Raw genomic sequence first — 22,597 nt, 5'->3', positions numbered from 1 at the left:
TCTTTGCCCAAATCTCCAACTTTTTGGAAGCTTGGAGACATTTCTTTTCTGGGATTCACTTTTAGTCGCTTCCGTTCATGAATGGTGACCAATCTTGCTAACGAAAGGACGATGGCATGATGTTGCCACATTTCGTCATAATAAAGGTGTGTTGACCGTTATGTTCAGCGTTCTTTGCGACGCAGCATTTTACCTGTAGGTTACTATTTTACAGAGAGGTTGACTCTTTTACTGATTTATTTAGTTGACTTCCAAAGATGCTGTAACGTTGCACTGGGGTTTATTCATCAATAACAGCATAAAGTGGGCCAAACACAAATACAGGTTACATTTTCCGGAAAACTATACATTATGCTAATTTACTTCAACACTATGGACTACTTTGTGTTGTCCTCGTGTAGCAAAATTAAAATAGGATCCAGATAAAGGACAGAGTGAAACATGAAAACTGGGGATTAAACCAGTAAATCTGAGGATTGATTTGTCTAGAGTAGGAATGTCATCTGGTTAACAAATGCTGAAGAGGAAGAAACAAATACATACTGCTTCATATTTGTGGCAAACTAATCTGCATGTTGTCTTTTGCTAACAGCTGAGAGATAATTCTTTCTGTATCAAGTGTACTTCAACAAGAAGGGGGGGGGGAAAAAAATCACACACACGTGTTCATTCACAGCCAGCAGAATGTATCTGCACAGAGTGGTAACAGTAACAAAAAAGTCACGGTGAGGCAGGCCCCAAATGACTCCAAATGTACCTCAAAAACATGCAGTAGGAAGAAAATTTCTGATCCAGTGGGGAATTTTTTTTTTTACCTGACTTCGCCGTCTTTCATCTTCCTGCCTCTCTCTTATCTCTCAGTGTTTGAGCAGATTCCTCTCACCTCTTTTTTTTTTTTTTTCTATCTGCGATCTCCTCTCATGAATTTCATTGCCTTCATTGAACGTCTTCTTGGTTTGGAGTTTGGAGTGATGCTATGCATTGTGTGCTGCTGTCAGTCAACTAGATTACAGCACAGGGAGGGTCTTTATTGTTCATTCTCCAAAAATAAGTAGATGGCTCCCAACTTCCTGGCCAGATATGTCTAAAGATGTCTTCCTTTTTTGTCACTCCGGGGGTTTGTGATATCAAAAAAACAAAACAAAACGAGAAAATCTAAAGATAAAATTAGATTAGATCCTGCAAAGCTCCCTTTTCTGATTCCATGCACATGTTGATCTTGAGCTCGCAAATATCTTCTGATCTAATGAGCAAAAGGAAATCAAATAGATGCTATTCAAACCATTTCCACTGTATTTGTTTAGCATCAAACAGCATCCTCTCCTCACTTGTCAACACCCTCACTCGCCTGACAGTTTAGATAGACATTGCTTTGTGTGATATACATCGCTCTCCCCGCAGAGAAATGGAACGAGCTCGTCTGTGACAGGGAAATTAATATTATTGCAGAAAGAAGACTCCTTTAGGATTAAAGATGCACAAGACTTACCACATCAACGGTGATCTCAAGTGAGACTGTCTGAGGGTTTGTCTTTTCTTTTTTTTGCTTCCTTTATGTCCAAATCAAACTACTACAAAATAATTTGGAAAAACAAAGGCAGCAGAAAGCCCTGGAGGGATTGTTTTCTTATTTCCATCCTTGATATTGTTTAGTTATTTAAAGGCTTCACTTCTGGAATCTTTGTATTTTTGAGCACATTTCCCCTATATAATAACCACCTGCGAAACAAGTGAAATCATCTGTCAGAGAGTGGAGATGGATTGGAACATGGTGCTTTCCTGTAACGTGTTGGGTTTTTACGACTCTGAAGATGTATAGGTGAGACTTAAAAAGGATGGGGAAGAGTGTATGATGTTTTTTTTTATTTTTTTTTTTTTAAATTGGATTTTTATTTTTTGACCACTCAGAAACCGCCATCTTATCCTGCAACCCAGTCCTCCCACTCAATTTCCATCCCACCATGTGAAAATTGGACCGATATAAAGATGTGAGCTTCTGATGGAGAAGGCCGTCTAAGATCGCGGGAAAAAAAAAAAAAAGAGGGCAAGGGAACGGCTGAAGATTCAGACGGTGAGATACTGGGGAGAGTGTGAGATGGAGAGGGACATGGTGGCAGCACACTGATTTCACCATTTTCAGGGCTGCAGATGTCTCACCTAGATCTACCTGTGATAGCTTTCCCTCACGTGACGAGAAACTACAGTTTACTTCCAAATACTGGATACGTATGCATCACCTAGCGGTTTATAAAGAAAGTGTTTAGACAGATGAAAAAAAAAAAAAAAAAAATGCCAAAAACAGTCCAAAAACATGATAAAATCTTTTTGGATCCACTTAGAATTCAAAACAGGGCAGAGCTGAAACAAAGCCAGCCTCCATAGCCCAGCTCTCCTCCTCCTCCTCCTCCTCCTCCTCCTCCTCCTCCTCCTCCTCTTCCTCTTCGTCCTCTCAGGTGGACAGAACAAAACTACGACAATGCCATTGCTCATTTTGATTCATTGCACACAGCAATTTAATAACGGCACAGTCAAACAAAAATGTCTGTACTTCAAATGCATCTCCAGTGCTCTTCCAACAATGGAGTATTTAACTGATTGAACAGCATGCATAAAAAGGAGGGCGAAATCGTTAGCTAAAAGTAAAGAGTGAAATCAATGAATAGAACCGAAGCCTAATAGTCTGGTGGAACGTGTGTTTGTGCTGTTGGTCTGCATTCATAATATATGGGTTGACAGCCCATTAGGCCCTGTTAAAACAAAATCAGATTCTGGCCTCCCCCCAAAAGCCATTAGCTGATGGGGTCAACCTGAAGACAACCTGGTAATTGACCGATTGATTTAGGAAAATTGTTGGTCTCTGGGAAAAGCAACAGTTTTGTTAATTGCATTTTTAAAAGTGCGCAAAGGGATTACAGGTGTGTAACAGAAATGACAGCACTGAGACTGGTCCAGCAATCGACCTGTCCTATTACTGCCATTTTCTCTTAGAACATGCCCTCCCAGCTCTCAACTGCACATCAGGCACATTACCTTGAGTACTGAATTGTTGCAACAGGAAAAGCTGAAAGCCCTACGGAGGGTGTAGAATAACAAAAACAGAGATGGCGCTTTGTTAATGATGTTTAAAAAGCGGAATGTGCGTGATTAAAGGATTCGGGTTGATCAGATAGGACAAAAATGAAAGAAAGGTCAGTCAGATTACATCAATGAATTGATTTCATTCTTTCTTCACAGAGTCTTTTGGTTTTTGGCCTTATGGATTTAACAGGTGTTCACACTCCCATTAAAATATCAGATTTTGTAATGTAAAAATGAGGCTTTGAAAAATCATTTTTATTATTCTCATATGACTTTCATCCTGCCCAGTTCAAGTGACAAATACTTGGATAGAAGTAAACTAGTTTTAAGAATAAATCTTAAACCCTTAAGACAATACTGTGTTGAAACAACTCTTGATTCCGGTTCAGTATTTTTTTTTTAAGTTCACTCCTCTCATCAGATTTAGTGAATCTGTTTGTGTTGTAAAATCTCAGCTCTCCTGTATTTTCCTGATATCTGATTCATTTGCATTCATTAGGTATATAGAACTACAATGGTTTCTTCATATAACGGTATAAATGCACAAAAACAAATTCACATTGTTGCATGCAGCAGTGCTTAGAGATCTCAACTTCCCATTGTATATCTGGCTGTATGTTCTTGTCCCGGCAGAAGGAGAACTTCTGTCAGTTCTTTTTTTTTTTGCAGGCTTTAACAGTTTTATTTCCTTGGGATTTCCCCTGTATTAAGTCTATTCTAGTCAGCTACTCTAGTTCTACTGAAAAAAGCTAAACCACACCATGATACTTCCATCACATTTCATCATTTGCATGATGTACTGAGGGTGATCTTCAATATGAGTTTTTTTGTTTTGTTTTTTTTCCCATTTTCCATTCAGGACTCTGTATGATGTACTGTTGGTCAAAAAGTTCAGTTTTATTCTCAGTTGACCAGGTAATCTGCAAAGAGAATTTCTTATGGCTTTCTTTTATACATGTCCACAAATTTGGAGAGGCCAATTAACCTGACATGTTTTTTGGACTGTGGGAGGAAACTGGAGTACCTGGAGAGAGCACACACATGCACAGGGAGAACATGCAAGCTACATGCAGAAAGACCAGGGCTGGGAATTGAACCCAAAACCTTCTTGCTGTAAGGTAACAGCTCTACCAACTGTGCCACTGTGCAGCCCATAATATAATATAGTAAATAAATAAATAAATACAAAAAAAAGAGATAAAACTGTGAAAAGCGTATCATTTTCCTTTTATTTCACAGATGTATGCTACTATCTGTTGCCGTATCACATAACATCCCAATCTATGGTTTGTTACTAAAATACATTGAAGTTTGGGGTTGTGATGTGATCAAATATAAATTAGTTTGAAGTGTGTGAATACTTTCGCAAGGAGCTGCATGTAAAACAAACGGCAAACAATAGCTGTTTGCACGTTTCCATCATGTTGCAGACTAAATTTTAGGGACATTGCACCAGGACTCGGAGGACCTCACGAAAACAAGCATGCCTGGATTTCATAAAGGTGAGGGGAATAAAGACAGCAGCTACTACATTACCTCTGGGAAATCTGATCTGCCCGTAAACAGCACGGGGTGTGCGGCACAGCACCTTTAAGCATCTACCTGTCTGACCTTCTGTCAACAAATCCTGGTGGTCAGACAAGGAGCAGTTGCATGGCTGATGAGGAGAAGTAGGAGGGTGAGGAGGAGAACAAGATATCGCATGAGGTAGACGCTTTGCCCTGCAGGTGTAACTTTCGACAGTGGTGGAAACCTGCTGCTTGGTTACAGTGATGAACGACTTTGCCTACCCTCTGATAATTGCTCACTCAGGGGCAGAGAGAGGTCCATTAATCAAAATGAGCAGAGGTACTGCAAGACTCCTCCACCTCCAGCAATTCTTTGCATAGTACCCCACCATCGCCACTCCCGCCGGGAAGACCCGGAAGATTTGACACCAGAAGGAATCGGTCTGGTCAAGAGAGTGTCACTCTGTACTGACAGTCGGCCACCACCTGGTGGCAGGCGGTCTAATGTACTGAACGTAACGCTCATAAGATGATAAAAATGAAGATGGGTGGGATGTGAAGAGTGAACCACCTTTCAGAGACTGTCAAAAATAATAGTTGTCAAGCTAACTTGAAGCAATTTGCTCCAAAAGGACTGTCTTGTTTTCTTTGTTGGCGTGACAGCAAACATATAAACGAAGATGGGTATAGAAAAGGCCATTTAATTGATTTTTTTTTTTTTTAGCAGTAATAAAATGTTTTTATAGATGAAGACAAAGTGTTGTATTTTAAAGAGATAACGCAATCTCAAGATAAAGGGTTGCAGACGGACATATGCGATCTTCACGAGAATAAGAAACATTTCTTTGGTTTTAAAAAAGGGAATTGTTACCAAAGCTCCATCTTTCTGCTGATATTGTTGCGCTGTGTTTAAAATTCCGTGTGAAAAGCAGCAATTTTTTAAAAAAAACTGTTCTGTCCATAGATCTTTTCACGTAGAACATATCAAGCGGGATCCGATATGTTTTACTCAGACTGATGTTTTGTGTTTGAGTTCAGCAACAGAATGGGGGGGGGGTTGAGGTTGATCCATCTCTGATGCGCCTCGGAGGGAGTCAGAGTGGAAATGGCATGCATTTGTAAAGTGGCAGGCGGTGAATGCTGCGCATCACTCTAACCAGCGGTGTTAATATCACCCAGCTGACTCTGTGATGTTTCTTTGCTGTCACAGTTACAGCACTGAGAAACCTTCGCTTTGCATTTTTGGTGTATCAGAAAACATTATGTAATGCCAAAGAAGGTAAAATGGATACAGTTGAAGCTAGAGGTTTACAAAGGTCTTATTCGCAGCAGCAGCAACAACAACAACAAAACACCCTGGCCATCTTTGGCAAATATTGTATTTTTGTTTTCAAAAGAAATGGTCAGAAATGGGTTTTTAGGCTTTCTTATTTTAATGTATCTATTGAAATAAAACAATTTATTTAACCATTGTTAGATTGTAGGGTCTAATTTGCTTATGAGCAGCCCGTAGTAAAATTCATGGCTTCTATATGACAGTAAGCTGGTCAGGCTACTGTCATATTTAAAAAAAATAAAATAAAATAAAATAAAATGTATATATATAGGGTTTTAAATTCAAAAAATAAAAAAATTACATGAAGCCCGTGCTGTTGCCAACACAGTTATGTGTATAGCAGTGAGTTAAGAGTTGTCCAGTGAACATTAAAGTCCTTCTCAAGAAAGTTAAGCCACAAAAGATCATTGCTAAAGATGTTGGATGTTCATAAAGTGCTATATACAAGTACATTTATGGAAAGTTGAGGGGAAGGATAAATTGTGATGGAAACAGGTGTCTACAGACAGCAATAATGGCATCTGTGTGTGGTTCCCTAAACAAAGCCAATTATAGAATTTGAGTTCTGGAGAAAGTAAGTTTTCCAAAATCCACCACACAGATGTACCCAGGAGAAGCTAATAAATCAGTCTGGATTCCCTTAACGTCTCATATGTCCCTCACGCTGCTGCACTAGTTATTCACATAGAAAGAGGTCTCACCAGGTATTGAATGCGTATACGGTTCATAATTAGGAGGAGATATCTGCCTTAAAATCTTACTTGTGGTTTAAGTGGTCGAATATAATCTAATTTTCTGAGAAACTGATGTTAGTGTTAACCTTCAAAAGTTAACTGAAATAAATGCTCTGAACACGTTACACTTTCTGTAATAAATTAATCTCTTTCACTTCTTATATTGAATTAGTGAAGTATTGAGTCGGTTATGCCAAGCTCTGAAAGACACAATGTATGTAACTCTGCTGTGTGCTGCTCTGCATGTGTAAATACCATGACTCACAAAGAGAGCGAGCATAAAATATCAATCTTTCAGTCAAGCAGCAGATGAAGGAAATTAGAGTGTTAAAAGAATCTAACTTTTTTTTTTTCTAACCGTTTGCGTGTGCAAGTGTGGGTGTAGTCTGGATATAGATTTTTAGGTGCACTGTTGTGGAATGTCTGCTGAATGATGGAAGCTCTTACCCCATACAGCTTACAGAAAACATTTTAGTTGTGGAGTGGAGTGACCAAAAGAAAAGAAGACAAATATCCCAAAAATTGATATGATACATTTAAAAGGATGAATCCAGATATATATATTTTTTTTTCTAAAAAAAAAAAAGGTTTATGAGTGTCTCTTCTTCATAACTTCTAATTGTGCCAGGTGGCTAACAAGTTCCTCGTTCCTCTTACCAGCCTAATGTTTTTATATTTAGATTTATGGAAGATATTCTGCCTCTGCTATCAGTACTTGACTGAGTTCACTTTTTATTGCCTCTTTTATTGGTCTATAAAATCCTTTAATACTCTTTCATTCAAAGGATGCCTCGTGTTTACCTGTGAAGTTCTTTGTCTGCAATGTTCTCTAAGGTTAAGAATGCAACCGCTTACAAAAACAAGATATTTTCAACTGGTTTTACTAGTATTTCATGATTGACTTTTTCCTTTGCTGAGCTATGTTCGTGTTAACAGCTGTAAAAAGGTTTTCTTTTCTGTTTTTTTTTTTTTTTTGCAGAGAAGAATAAATTACTTTTAATTTTCTCCTGACAGCTGATTCAATACCAACTGGCAGTACAGTACGCAAGTATGCAAACCCTAATTGTCTAAATTGCTTTAAGCATCGGAGGATTATATGTTAGCTCATTAGTAAGCAAGAGTTAGCTTGTCAAGTTAATTTATGCTAATTACACATATAGAGGTTTGTTTATTTAGATTAGATTGTGTTGTAAGAACTATTTTTGTATTTGTTTTTTGTAGATTGCATTGTTAAAATGAATATTTTATTCTATTGCACTCATAATTAGACTGTGAGGGTGTTGTACTGCATACCTGATGGAGGTTTATGACTTTCTGCACTTGTGTTGGTCATAAAGTATTATAAAGACAAGTCTAATGGTCCGAGAAGGGCATTAGAATTGTCTAATGGCCGTTAGATTAGCCTAATGGCCTAATCTGATGTACGCAAATAGATCAAATTCATATTTTGGGGCAGGTAATCTGAGCAGATGCAAGTCAGGTGAAACCTTCCCAAGTTAAGCAAACAAACAGCATATTATGGTTCTTTAACCTGCTGTGAGTTGGGGATCAGAAATAATAGAAAACATTTCTGCTGCTGCTGCTTGTCAAATCTGGGTAAAAATTATACTGCTGATTCAAAAGTTTACATACACTCACCCTGACATTGAACGTCCTCAAGTTTGTGCTTTATGAGTTTGTTTGAACTTTTCATTTTTTAAATGTAAAAATACGAGGCAGCACACATCTTTGCTGAACTTTCAAAGCCAGTTTGGGATAAATGTTGGGATTCTCTAATCCTCTTAAGTACATACTCAGATCAACACATTCTCGACTGATTAAACCGCCTCGTGCTTTCGTAACCATCGGTGAGTTTACTGATGGTGACGTAAACTCACCAAAACCAGTTTTGGTGCGTGTTTGGGAGGTACACATGACTTTACTTGTGTCACATCGGAACACGATATATTGTTTAAAACTCCTTGACGTTTTTGTCTGCTTTGTGTTAGTGCACCACGAGCAGCAGAGCAACTTCACAGCACGATGTTTCCACTGCTTGACTTTGCTATAGTACTAATTCATTTCAAAGCCTCACCTCGTCTCGTCCAAGCAGACTTCTTCTCATGATGGTCAAAAACTTACAAACTTTGTCTTGTTTGAACATAAAACTTAAAAGGTGCTTGTGAAGGTATTTGGCTTGCCGGGAGCCAAAAAGTGCAGCGTATTTAGAACGTATTGGTTTTGGATCGGCACTCTCTGTATGAGGTGAAACCTGCCTCTCTTGTGTTTCAGCAAGTTTCCAGTTTAGTTTTGGCGGTTCCATCAACTTGATATTGTGATCAGGTAACCCGAACAAAGCTTACAGTGAATTATTGGTGCTTTTTTTTTTAAATCATTTAGTTTAATGCTAACTACTTTTTCCACTGCAAGTACATCTGTATGAATTTTTATTGATCAAAATCAAAACTTTATGTGGTGATGCTGAGAAGCCGCAGAGGCATATTTTACAGCGGAATAATTTCCTCTCTCCAAAAGGAGGCTCCCACACACCCACTCGCCTAATATTCCAATTCAAGTCAGCGTGAGACACACCACAGTTAATTATCCCTCCAGGCTGAGTGCGGACATTCTCATCGTAGACCTAGCCCTCCATCCCTAACTCCTTCCACCACTGGGTAGAAGCCAGTGCTTTTAGATGGCGCCCACATGAGTCCACATCACACAGCTGGCCATTAAATGAAAATCAGTTTGCCCAATCGCATCCCCACACACAGTAATCTACATCTACCCTTCCCAAACCACAGTCTGCAGGCAGCCTGCCTATTCCACTGTCCAGTTTATCTGCTGTGTGCAAAACGGCCGCCCTAATCTGTCCCAGCGTGGACCACACAGCTGCTCTAATGAGAGGCGGAAAAGGGATGCCTGACATCTGGGACTCGCATTATTGTCTCTCCATTTTACTTCCTCTGACGGCTTATCTCGGTTTTAGCTCGGCCCGTCTTATTAGACTGGACATTGGCAGCGTGATCAAGCCCAGCAGAGTAAACAAGCAGCACGGCGATCTTTTAGAGAAATGCATAAAGCCGTGTGTCACGTCGCTGCGAAATCTTTAATGAGAACTCATTCTCCAGCTGTTTGCTTGCTACCTCCGTTTTACATGCAGCTGTTAGGATGGAAGAAGCGTCCTCTCACTTGCTGCACAGCTCATCTGCCAGACAGTTGCAGAAATTAATTGCAGACTTGGGGCTCGTAGTGTAACCTCAAACTTTGCTCACTGTGGAGACTGGTAGTGCGCCTGGTTGCCAGCAGCCACAGGTTTTGGCTTATTCCACCCCCCCAACCCCCGCCCCCACAGCATATCTTCCAGCAAACATGTCCGTCCAGCATTTGAACTCATTACAGCTCAATTAATTCAGGTCAAGCAAGGAATTAAATCAACACATTTTCTCATATTTGTTTTTGAAGTACAGAGAATCAGCTTTCCAAGGTTTTAATTATCTGTTTCTGTTTAAGTTTTACTGTAGGCGTTAAAGCGTCGCCCAGCCCCACAAGTGCAGAGAAACCATCTACGGTTCCCTGAGACGCTGCATATAGTAAAGTGATTTACTGATTGATCTTTTAGCTGCATGCCAGACGTGCTATGTTCTACTCTGTCAAGCACTAGTGCTTTAACCCCAATGTACAGGCTCAATTAGTCAAGAAGACTGATGGTGTGCTCAAGGTGAAAACTAACTCTTGACTGTATGCCTATCTGTCTTCACTCTCTCATTTACAAGATCACTGGTGGCTCCAGCATAAACGCCGCCCACTGCCACGTCCATCCTTTTGGGGTTTACAAGAATATGGCAAGATGGAAGCAAAACAACAAAAGAAATAAAATAGAAAAAGCTGTACGTAGTGCACACCACACACAACAGCAATCAAGGGAGTGAGCGATAACTCGCATATCAAAACCTGCCAGTGCACGCGATCGTGGTGCTAAGGGTTTCCTGTGCGCATTACCTGTCAAAAAGTAGGAAACAATTCTGTTGTTTGAAACTAATGAAGACCCAATTAGCTCAACTGTCCTCAAAGTGTTATAAAAAAAACAACAACAAAACAACACGTTCTGATTAGTGTTGCCTGCTTTACAGAAACAAATCACATGTAACGAAAAGGAATGCACATAAAAAGCGAGTGTTAACAGGTAGTTAACACAGAAGGCTCAAGATAAAAGCTCGCTTTATATAGTAGATACATTTAAGCATGGCAAATTAATTATGGTTATGATGGATGGTAAGGGCGAAAGACGAAATAAAAATCTACAGCTTGCAATAAAAGCAGCAGAGGGATGTGGAGAGCACGGGTTGGTGCCTGTGCACCAGTGAGTAAAAGCAGACCGGCTATCACAAGCTGCTCGCATTTGCCAGCAGCTTTGGGTCTCCTCTCTGCAGCTGTAGATGCACGTTCGCACATAAACAAGATAAATTGATTACCACCTCTTTCTGATTGCAGCCCCCTCACCCACGCCCCTCCTAAATCTAAATTGCAACTCCAGAGACAAAAACAGGACATGTAGCTGAAATGAAATCAGTCTCTCTCTCTCTCTCTCTCTCTCTCTCTCTCTCTCTCTCTCTCTCTCTCTCTCTCTCTCTCTCTCTCACATGGACAAATAAAAGCTACAACCTTTTAGTGAGAAAAGGAAAAAAAAAAAAAAACTCAAATTATAATTTGCCACCTGGGACATTGCTGTCTCCATTCCGTTCTTGGTATTGTTTTAAAATATGAAAATAGATTTCCTTAAAATGACATTGCTTTTATCCATTCATTTGACTTCAGCTTCATAGATTCCCTCCACATCCTGCAAACAATTGGACATTATTCTGCCAGAATCCCTATCTGTCTAATTACCTACTGACTTTACACTCCATTGATTTGGGTTCTTAGCTTTTCAAATTATACAATGCATTGTGCTTTAAACAAAGACAAAAACTACTTAAAATTCAAAGATTAGGCTCATTGAAGTATGTCAGCAGTTTTGAGAGCACATATCTACCATGGAATAATTCATATCCACAGTTCCCAATCACTCATTTCAACACATGGCATCTCCCCTCATTCATATCTGAGCATGTTTACTCTCGCACTGCATTCTCTACAGTGAGTTGCGACTTACGTTGTTCTTATAACTTGGACCACAACCCACTTTCTTGTGTTTTCCTATCTGTCACTCAGACAGGGCACTTAATATAAGAAGGAATCTGATAGCCAATCCTTACTAGGAGCCGTTACGTGTAATGCTTGTCCACTGTTTGAAATGCATCACTATGTGAACGTTCCCATTTGTACTCTTGTCTGATTTAACTTCAGAGTGTTCGCCTATTTAGTCGAGGGCGCTGGAAAATCGTGCCAGGCCTGAAGGATCTCTTTGGCAACAACATGGAACAAAACAGCTGAGCTTAAGAGGCATCACTGACATAAAGATGAGGGTGATATCTGTTTAAGTCCTCACCAGTCAGCCATGCATGATGCTTGGCCGGTTTCTCGGAAGCGGACTCATTACCAGTGTCAACAAGGGTGGCACTTTTGCCAGAAATCTCGCTGCGCTTTATTTTCACGAGTGGCAATTTCCTTCTGTCTTTCCATTAGCGGTTCTCCAATCAGATAAGCTGTGAGGGGGGGCTGTCCATGCGGAAATGCTTTTTAAATCAAATGTGTAAGTGTCTTTGTACAGTAAGTGAGACGAATGTGAACGATTGACATTTGTTTTCAAAAAGGAAAAAAAAAAAACGGAAAAATTAAACAAGTGTACACAACAGCTGTGACATAACTTTTGACAAATGCGGCAAATGATTTAAAAGATTCATCTGTGAATTCTCAATAAAAAAAACAGCATATAAGCTATTTCAACATAATATTGCTTTTGTGTAGCAAGTAACAAATGATGACATAAGTTTAAAACTTTAGAAAAAGCATTACTTCAACTTCATTTTGGTTAATATGTAAATATGTGAAATAAAACAGTAAAGAAAATTATGTGCCATGTTGCTTCGATTTGAGATGGTTTTAAAACTTTTACAGATGTAGAAAACTTGAAGTTGAATTTAAGAGAACTAACACCGTAGCAATACTCTAAAAAAAAAAAAAACATAACAGGACTGAAATAAACAGAGTCGTTTTGACGGCAGAAATCTTCTTAAAAATATTTTTTTATTTTATTTTTTTACATGTTTCACTACCAGACAAACAATATAAAACAATACTGATGCAATGCCTCACATCAACACGGTAAACTGAATGATGAAAAGCTTTACAGCAAAACATCAGGTGAATGTAATGAGTGAATGCATAGAAATAGATGCAGCAAATAAACACGTACAAGACAGAATAAATAAGTGGAAAAATAAAATTCAGCTTTCTACGCTGAACTAACATCTACTACTTTATTGTAACTGACAAACTGGTAAAGTCTTTACTGGCCATAAACTAATAAGTGGAAACAAATAAACCCTTCACAGATGGTTGTGAAGTATCGTTTGCTATTTTTAATGGATGATTTTTAAATGCGCTTCAGAGGTGATTTATAAAGTGGTGAAATTGATATCGAAAAGCAGTCTTATTGGTGTTTTCTGTTGGTAATTACCTGAGAGCATATTGTGTGGAGTAGAAGTAGCATACGACTGGATGTGATCCGTTTTTGTGATTTCCCAAATCTTCCAGCTTTTCAAATTCAGAGATTCCGGGTCAGTCTTCACATTTACTAGAGTGAAAGACTTAATAAAGCAAATAAGGTCAGCACTTTGGAGATTTTTTATTTTTTTAAGGAACAAAGAATTAAGGCCTGTTTCCTAATGCCCCTATATTATATTTCCATGAAGGCCCAATAAACAAACTAAATATTTTTACATGCAAAGAGCGTGTCCCCCCTTCAGCTTTGTTTGTTTCCACTCCATGGACTCACTAGATCAATGGAATGCTGTTGCAATTATTACCATCAGCAACCATTTGGAATGATTGGATTTGCTCCAAAGGCTGAAAAATAGACTTAGGCTGTATCGTATGGTCGACTTTGCACTGCTGTAAATCCGTAATTGGATAAATTGCGAGCAAGAAAGCCACTTCCCAGTGGGGAGATGGAAGGGGGAGGAGGGGTGCTGATGTCAGTTCAGGTTTTTCTCCTCTCAAAAAAATCATTATTGTGCGGAATAGCTCTTGTAGCGCTGGGCACCTACATCAAATAATGGCCAAGAATGAAAGTTTTGTTTTACGAGTCGGTAAATTTGTCTTTTGCTATATATACCAGACAGTTTGGAATTAGGAAGTCAACCCTTGTTTAAAATAAAACAGTTTTATATTGAAAGCTTGTGTCGGCAGCAAAAAAAAAAAAAAAAAAAAAGGTGAAATGTTTTTGTCTCCTCTTACTGACACTTAAGCTTTAAAAATTAAGAAGAATTCTCTTTTAATTTCTTGGTGCTTTTTAGTAAGATTTTGCGCAAACAGCAAAAAACTCTAGACCAAAAGATAAAATGTCATTTTGAACACCTAGAACTGGTGCAGCATCACATTAGATCAATTTAATTAAATGGAAAATAAAAGAAAAAAATTAATTATCATGAGTTACTTTGTTGCAGAATTTGATTTTTCAGCCTTTACTTTACAATTTTGATGTCATCGGTATGCATTCCAATCCTTGTCCTTTCCATCCAATCACGGATAATGCAAATTAAACAAGGTCACTTTTCACTCTTTCACTTCAGCAATCTCCTTTGAAACACTATCTCAACAGACACAATTATTACATGTGGCTATGGTATCAGAGGGACCACAGGCATTTCAAAGTGGCAATAACCACAGGATTGCAACATTGATATTGCACTTTAATGCAATCTCAGGAGCCTCTGAGCAGCCTCGGTTTGATTGGATAATACCGGCACGCCAAGCTCTCAGGCATAAATCTTCATTCATGTATAAATCACTCAAAAATAGAGCAAGAGGATTTGAGTTACAAATCCTAAAAAAAGCAATAACCACATGGGGAAGAAGAAGTCCAATACAAGGCATTTTCCACGTTCACTGAGCCGTGAAGACTTGGAAGAATCCCAGCAGTGTAGGAAGTTAGTGATAGGGCACAAGACTGTCCAATACACTTTTGAATAAACCAATCATCCCAGTGATTGTTATGGAGACGGTCAATCAGGAAGTGAATCCAGTGCTGGTTAAGTACACTTCAGCATGTGATGAGCAGAAAGCCTCAACTGTACAACCGCAAAACATGACGATGTCTTCGGAACGCATTCTTACCTATTGAACATTTTCACATTTTTGTCATGTTATCTAATACCTACACAAACTACAATAATAATAAATATAGTTTGTAAATTTATTTTCCACACATACAGCTGTTCTCTGAAGGCCTCAAAACTAGTATAGAGAACCTCAGTGAACCAACAGCTTCATGGGGCCTAAAAAAAAAAAAAAAACAAGTGGGGGTGGCATCGTGCAGTGGGGATGCTTTTCCACAGCAGGCAGTGGGAATCTGGTCAGAGACAATGTGAGGATGCACGGGGACCAAAACAGGACACGCCTGGAAGAAAACCTCCTAAAAGCTGCAAACGACTTGAGACTGGGATGGAGGTTCGCCTTCCAGCAGAATGACAATCCCAAAACTACAACCAGAGCGAGATCAAAGCATGCACACGTGTTAGAATCTAAGTCAAAGCTTGATGCAACTGAAAATCTTTTCTTCTAAAAATAATTTTTAAAAAAGCTGTTTGTAGATGCTACTCCCGCAAACCAACTGAGCTTGAACTATTTTCAAGCAACAAATTCTCTGTGCAAAACTGGAAAAGCCACATATTCCTAATACTTGCAGCAATAGTTGAAGTAAGAGGTGACTCTACAAAGCGTCGACTCGGGAGGTTGATTGCACATGCATGAAATAGTGTTATAGAAAAATGAATGAATGAATGAATGAATGAATGAATGAATTAATGAATGAATGAATGAATTAATGAATGAATTAATGAATTAATGAATGAATGCTTGTTATCTGTTTCTAACAACATTTTGAACAACGGAAAAAGAAAACACGGATAAATGAAAAAGAGAAAATGAAAATAACTAGATCTATGAAGGTCAGTTTAAAAAGGAGCAGGAAAAAGTATAAAATTATTAACTCCCACCCACTTTCTACCTTACAATTTATTGCCATATTACATGTTTCCGTATACAAAGAAATAGCCTTAATATGCATTGATATAGAATCACTAAACTGCATCAATATGTATGGTATATAATTACACACTGTCAACATTGAAATAGATATCCAATTGGCTAATAAATGATTGCAATAGAAATGTACATTACCAAGCTCTATACTGAAGACATATTAAACAATGTGCCTACATTCACCTTCACACACACACATATACATATTAATAATTAATATATTCTGCAACCTAATGTAACCTGACTTCCTCCCTGTGGAACACATGCTTCTTGTGTGCACTTTTGAACTGAATGAAATCATCAGTTTGAACTGAATGTCTAATTTGTTCCATAATTTCACTCCACAGATCGAGAAAAGGTGAAGACAACAGTGCGACCTGCTGCTTCCATTTCCCGATGTTGTTCAGCTTTGTTTCGGTTTATCGCACAGAATGCCAATGAAATGCTTTAAAGTTTGTGGTTGTAGCGTGAAAAAAATGTGGTGCTATAGGATTACAGGTAATTCTTGTTTGCATGATATTTGCACCCTGCTTTTTGAATTTGGAGCCTGGCATATGGGATCCTTCCAGCAGAATTAAGTGCAGACTGAGCATAACCTGCTGGAATATTTGGTTCACAATTTCCATACAGTTGTCAGAGTAGCACTGACCATCAGTTTTATCTTCCACTATATGGTTTAATTCCTTCAATACTGTTTTTTTCCCCCTTTTTTTTCATTTACTGCGCAGTAACGTGACTTCAAAGTGCTCTTTGATATGGATCTCCTGTAACATCGTGCCCCAAATTGCTGATCCCCTGAGATTTTGATGAAAGGCCCAAGAAAGCAAAGGATCTGATCTGTAAACTGCTGTTCATTAAAACAGAAACTTTATTAGTCTGTGATTATGACTCTTTTGCCAAAATTATGCACAAAGGAGATCTGTCTAATGATAGGCTACTTCGTCACAGATATTAACAGAGTAGAAAAAAGGGGGTGAGGGGGTCCGTGCACCCATAACAGAAAAGTGTTGGGCTGCCACCTAATGGTTCACCATTAATAGGAGTTTATTTGACCAGATATTTACATACACAAAAGAAAAATAAACATTTTTCCTTAAATGTGTTAGATTAGATCGGGGAAAATTTTTCTGTTTAGGAAATATTTTGTAAATAATTTCCATTTGCTAAATGCCAAAAATATTGAGAGGGATTCTCTATTTTTTTTAAATTTTTTTTATTGTTTCCTTCAAATTGATCAATTTAATTTCATTAACGTTAGTATGACTCTAAAAACATATTGGAGGTAAATACGTGAAAGCACACACACAGTGCTTCCTCGTATGACATGCAGTGCCATACTGTCTTTTTATACAGTGGCGTCTATGCTATGACACTTCTATAAAAGTTTTTAAACATAGCTTAAGTAGCCCATATAAAGTGTATTAATAAGCATTATATGGAGACATCCAGTACTTTGTATGACATTATGGCATCCCTGTGCTTTGCTGAAGGTACACATCCCTTGATGTAATCTGTGATGTGTGGGAATTACATGTTTATCTGCAAAAACAAATAAGAGGAAAATTGATCCAAATGTTGCACCTTTCAGAGGACAGGCACGTGCAGAGGAGCTTTGATTCATTTCCTTCCTTTGTTTTGCATTGATCCCACTCTGATACTTTCAACACTGAGAGTGAATGGCATGGGAATCACAAGAGATTTATCTGGAACCAAATTCACCTACTTGTACATGCGGAGCACAGTCAAATAAATTCATATTCATGCGGCACATTTCAAGTGTCACCTACTAGTATTCAGCCCCAAAGCACACTTCCAAGCTATTCGGGCCATGGAGGTGCATCAAAGCATCCCAATAATAATAAAAATAAAATAAAAAAACAGTTGCCACAAGATAGATGATTTAGCTTGAAAACGAACCCACCCTATGTTCCATTTGAGATAAAACAACTTTTCCTCAGAGAACAATTTCCGCAACATATTTTTCATCTTCCCTTTTATCTGCCAATGGACTGTTTCAATTGGCACATTTCCATTGTTTGGTTGTTTACTTTAGCTCAGAGAGTGAAGGTATTGCACACAATGCAGGTCTTTTAGACGCATTCATCGATAACAGAGGTGAAGCAGCGTCCGGTAACTCAAATAAGAAAGTAATTCAACAACAAGTAAAATATTCAACACCTGCGTTTTTTTTTTTTTTTTGTCTTTTTCCAACAAGTATATCAGTGTTTTGGTTTTAGGAAATACATTTTAATTAGGCACATTGAATTTATTCATGTTTGCCTGCTGTGTCCAGACCAATTTATTTCACAATCGTAATTGCGCCAGTTTCAGATTTCCTTTCTCTCTTTTTTTTTTTTCCTGTCAGCAGCCTTCAAAGCTGTTCCAAGGACTTTGAGGCTGAAAATAGGAACAAAAACCATAATATTAACTCAGGGTTTGTCACAGTGGGTAGCATGTTAAGAGTGAATTGCAATCCCAGGAACATTCTGTCAATATCAAATGTAGCTGTATGTTTGCATATGTGGACACAAAATATATGCACATCGATTTATGTTATTTTTTTACTACTAATAAAAAATTATTCACTAATAAAAATATTTACTAAATGCTTTTTTAAGGCTTTTCTTTTAGTTAACTTCATAGTAAAATATAATTGGATCCTTGTGACTTGTTAGTCACAATTCCATTATAATTACCGCTATGACTATATAGCAAGCATCTATGTTCTTGCAGCCATTTCTTCACTTATGTAGAAAAACACACATCCGATTGAAGTGTACCGGTATGTTGTCTTGTCTTTCCTACTTTGACGAGTGGCTTAGAGAATTAGGCCATGTGCCAAACCATATTTATGGATTGTTTATTGTATCTTGCCACGATATGACAAGCAGCACTGAGCTCAAAATTCATTTTACTTTCGCGCAAAGGCTTTTGGGCCAAATATAACTGCAAGTGAAGACAATGGGGGAAAAAAAAATAAAGAGAAGCTCATTAACATACTCATTACCGTTCACCTCATTGTCCACAAGAGGTCAGACATAAACAGCATAAGTCATAAATAGCAGTAAGACTTATCTGCGCACGTTTCCCTGCAGACAAAAGTTTTCCAGGCCGGTTAGAGCAGAACGCTTCATTTCTTTTCATAACTCGCTCTTAGACGAGCCCAGTCGAGTTTCCCCGGTGTGAAGACAGTGGAGAGATAAAGCAGACCAGGCCAAGCATACAAAGCTTGATAAAGATGTTGTGAAATTTTTTGTATCGCTTTAAATTTTCTCTAAATTGTGGCTGAAATTCACTCCCCCCCCCCCTCCCTTCGTTTTAAAAGGGCAAGATGTTAGCAGGGTTGGTTTGCTATGGTCTTCCTGTTTTTTTTTTTTTTTTTTTTTTTTAACGAGTGGAGTAAAGACAGCTCGGCCACAGGACTGAAGTTGTTGTCACGCCTTCCACGGACAAGGAGGCAGGTTCACACAACCCGCGATCTCGGGATGTAAATGTACTGTTTATATTGATGCTTTGCAGCCATGGGGACAGCAGTAGGATTCAGACATGTTTATCTACACTTTTTAAAGTTGTAGCAAATAGAATAATTTCCTCCTAATTCTCTGCGACAGCTTTTCAACAAACCTAGTTTTTCTTTTCTTTCTTTCCTTCTTTCTTCCCCCCTCCTATTTCCCAAACCAAGGAACATCTGAGCGTCCCAGAGAGAGAAACTTGTTTCACAGCTTTGTTGGATTGACTCTTCAAGCAGTAATGGCCATTGCCCGGCTTGATTATGTGGCTCCGTGGTGGACATACTGGCTGCACAATTTCCCACACTTCAATTTTCTTTTCCAGTCGGTCGACAACACTTTCAGACCGGAGGAAGCGAGCTATCAGCAGGTTGGTAACTGTACTTGTGCGTAGAAGCGCACGTATTTTATTGCTGAACACCGACTTTCATATGTAAATGCTGCATCCAGACAGCCTATATTTAGGTGGAGAGCGGTTTAAACTGCTGTGTTGAGAAATAAAGGACTCTCTCTCACACGCACTTTCCATCTTTTTCATCTACCCTCACGAGGATTTTTGTGTGTAGCGCTTTAAAATTTTTGGTCCTAATTTAAGGAAGTGGGGAATCATGCTGTACTGCCATTTTCCCCAAGATAACTCATGACTTGTATTAGGAATGTTGGTTATGATGTGCTTCTGTACCCTTACGTCAAATATCCTCAAATTTAAACAAATTAAATTGTTTTTAAGTGCACTTTTAACATTTAATGCCACTCGCACTTCAAGTATCAGAAACTGTCATAGCTTTATTTCCACAGGAGAAATTATGTTTAGTAGTCATGCATATCAGACTTACTATTTCATTCATAAAATGCCAATTCTTCCGCTAATCTATACTTAACATTCTGGACATCAGCAATAAATATTTCTGTCAAGTTTTTTTTTTATTATTCTTATTATTATTTCTAAAATCTAAACTTCTCTTTTTACTCTATTTTTCAATTCCAACAACTGCTTTGGAGAATACCACCACCCACCCCCAAAAATTCCTGTAATTCATATCCAATCAGATGTGAAGTATTAAAACCGACATTTTAAACATAAGTTGCACTGGAGAAAATAAAATAAATTGCTTTATACAATCCATCGCGGGGCTCAGTTCCTGTGGTTAAAATGGGCTCTGTAATGGAACAAATATTGCAAAAGTCATGCTCAGTTGAAGTCAGTTTTCCACCTGCAATCCACAAGATATATTTAGTAGTGTTTATCTGTTTTGTACTCCAATTTCAATTTGTTCTCTGATATGTTTGCTTCCATACAGGAATACGTTGCAATATCTCAGTACTTTAAGAGTCAAAGCATACATATAGCACCTAAAATTACATGCTGTTTTCTTTCAAGAAGTGTAGTTTTCTGCTCCAAACAGTCAAACACCTTCTTTTTTCCGGTATGAAAGTAACATTCCTTGTTTTATATAAGGTTGTTTCTTAAATCTGCGTTACTTTAAGAAAACGTAGCACCTTCTCAATCTCTGTGAAACTTGTGTGTCTCTCACAACTATAAGTTATCTTTGTGAAACGTACAAAAAAATGTTGAGAAGAACCTCACTGACATATAAATCAGTGGTTGCCTTTTGCGATTTAATTCAATTAAGCTTACACACTTAAGCCAGTTTCATACTAACATCCGTTTGCCACCGCAGATGATCGACATTTTCTGGTTAATGTCAGTTCAGTTGTTGTTCTTTAGTGTTTGTCTTCCTTCTCTCTCCCCCCGTCATGCATCTGTTCCCTTGTTATGGGCCTGGCATGCAGTGGAAATTGAAGTGTCAACATGTGTAATTACCAAACAATTGAGTGGAAAATTAGAGAAGCAAGTAGAGGCGGCATCGCTGTTGTAAAGAGCCCGAACTGAGTTGTTGTGACAGAAAATCCAACCAGTTTGAACCTCTCATGGGCTCACTTCTGGCTCATCAGCAGTGACCTCCACTAAACCGTTAGCAAATCGGTGGATTAGCAGTTTGGCCTTGATTGAAGTTAAGATGAGACCAGTTGTCCTCTACTCATTGTTTGGGTCGGTGTAAGCTTGTGCGTTTAAACTTAAATGTTTGGTCTTTTTTTAAAAAGAACACCTGGATTAAAATGGGGGGAAAAATGTTTAAGCATTGCATGGGGGAGGGGGGGGGGATGTATTTCCAGATTTTATTTCCTCATTCATTGTCTCACGACCTTCTTTCCCTCCCTCCTTCCTTCCATAGATTTCCATAGATCTGAGTTTGAATAAACGTATAATTTTGACATAAACATGTGCAGCAGCCTGCTGTTTTCGTGGTTTTGTTAGAATCCATCCAATATTTTTGTTAGAGTCTAAAACATATTACGCAAATTTAAATTCAGCCGCAGTGCCAACTGAATCCGAATGTAATGATTAGTCAGAGATGAAGGTGTAAAATCATTTTGTCAGTCAGCCAGACATCCACTTTGAACTTCTCAGCATTGATATTTGCAGAGCAAATTATTTGCAAGTACAATTAGGGTCATGCTTTTGTCATGTCTTTGAACCTAATCGAGTGCTACGATAATATGAGTTTCAAGTCCTTAAATGATCCCAGTAATGAAATGTGTTTCATGTGCATTGTTTTATTAGTTTTTTTTAACAAAAGGCATTTTCAAGTGAATAATTTCCTGTTTCTTTTTTTTTTCTGGAACAGTGTTTTTTTTTTTGTTTTTTCCCCCAGTGTGTGCTCAGCCTTCAAGCTTCAAATACTTAGCACATTCAGAAATCACAAGACCGAAGGAAAGACACCAAGTCACATGACCCTCCCCTCCTACAGCCCTGATCATTTTTTTCCTTCTCTCTCAGCCGCAGTCAGAGATTATTTTTAAGATGTACTTTCCCTAAGACGGCAAAGAGCTGTGCTGTTTTTTTTCTTTTTGTTCCTAATTTTCTGTGGTCAACAGTCAGCAGTAATAATGCTGATGACAAGCGTGACACGTCGGCTCTCTAACCTCAGTAACATCTTTGAACCTGACTGGGGGGGGTTGACTCAGTGAATCAACCACAAGGTCGATGGGGTCAGCACTTACATAAGATTTGTGGTAACACTTTATTTGAAGGGGGGGGGGGGTGAATAAGACTGTCATGACACTGTCATAAACATGACATAACACCTGTCATGAACATGAATAAGTCTTCATGAATATTTATGACTGTTGTCATAAAGCGTCATTCGGTAAATTATGACACTTTTAATACAAAGTTGACAT

The 22,597-nt window shown here is 38.4% G+C and overlaps 1 protein-coding gene across 1 annotated transcript in view; it reads left to right on the top strand.

Annotated features, from left to right (window-relative positions):
• The first annotated feature begins 19,191 nt into the window (after positions 1-19,191).
• LOC106918229 (protein tweety homolog 2-like) overlaps positions 19,192-22,597 on the top strand; it is a 30,558-nt gene continuing 27,152 nt past the window's right edge. The window contains exon 1 of the mRNA XM_014987812.2: positions 19,192-19,721. Coding sequence (XP_014843298.2) covers positions 19,593-19,721 — 129 coding nt within the window. The 5' untranslated portion in view covers positions 19,192-19,592. The remainder of the gene's footprint in view (positions 19,722-22,597) is intronic.

This window comes from Poecilia mexicana, unplaced genomic scaffold, assembly GCF_051168715.1.
Source record: "Poecilia mexicana isolate PSO_F unplaced genomic scaffold, ASM5116871v1 scaffold_8, whole genome shotgun sequence".
NCBI classification, from domain to species: domain Eukaryota; kingdom Metazoa; phylum Chordata; class Actinopteri; order Cyprinodontiformes; family Poeciliidae; genus Poecilia; species Poecilia mexicana.
Note: the sequence above shows the minus strand (reverse complement) of the source record. Positions and strands in the feature narration are given on the sequence as shown.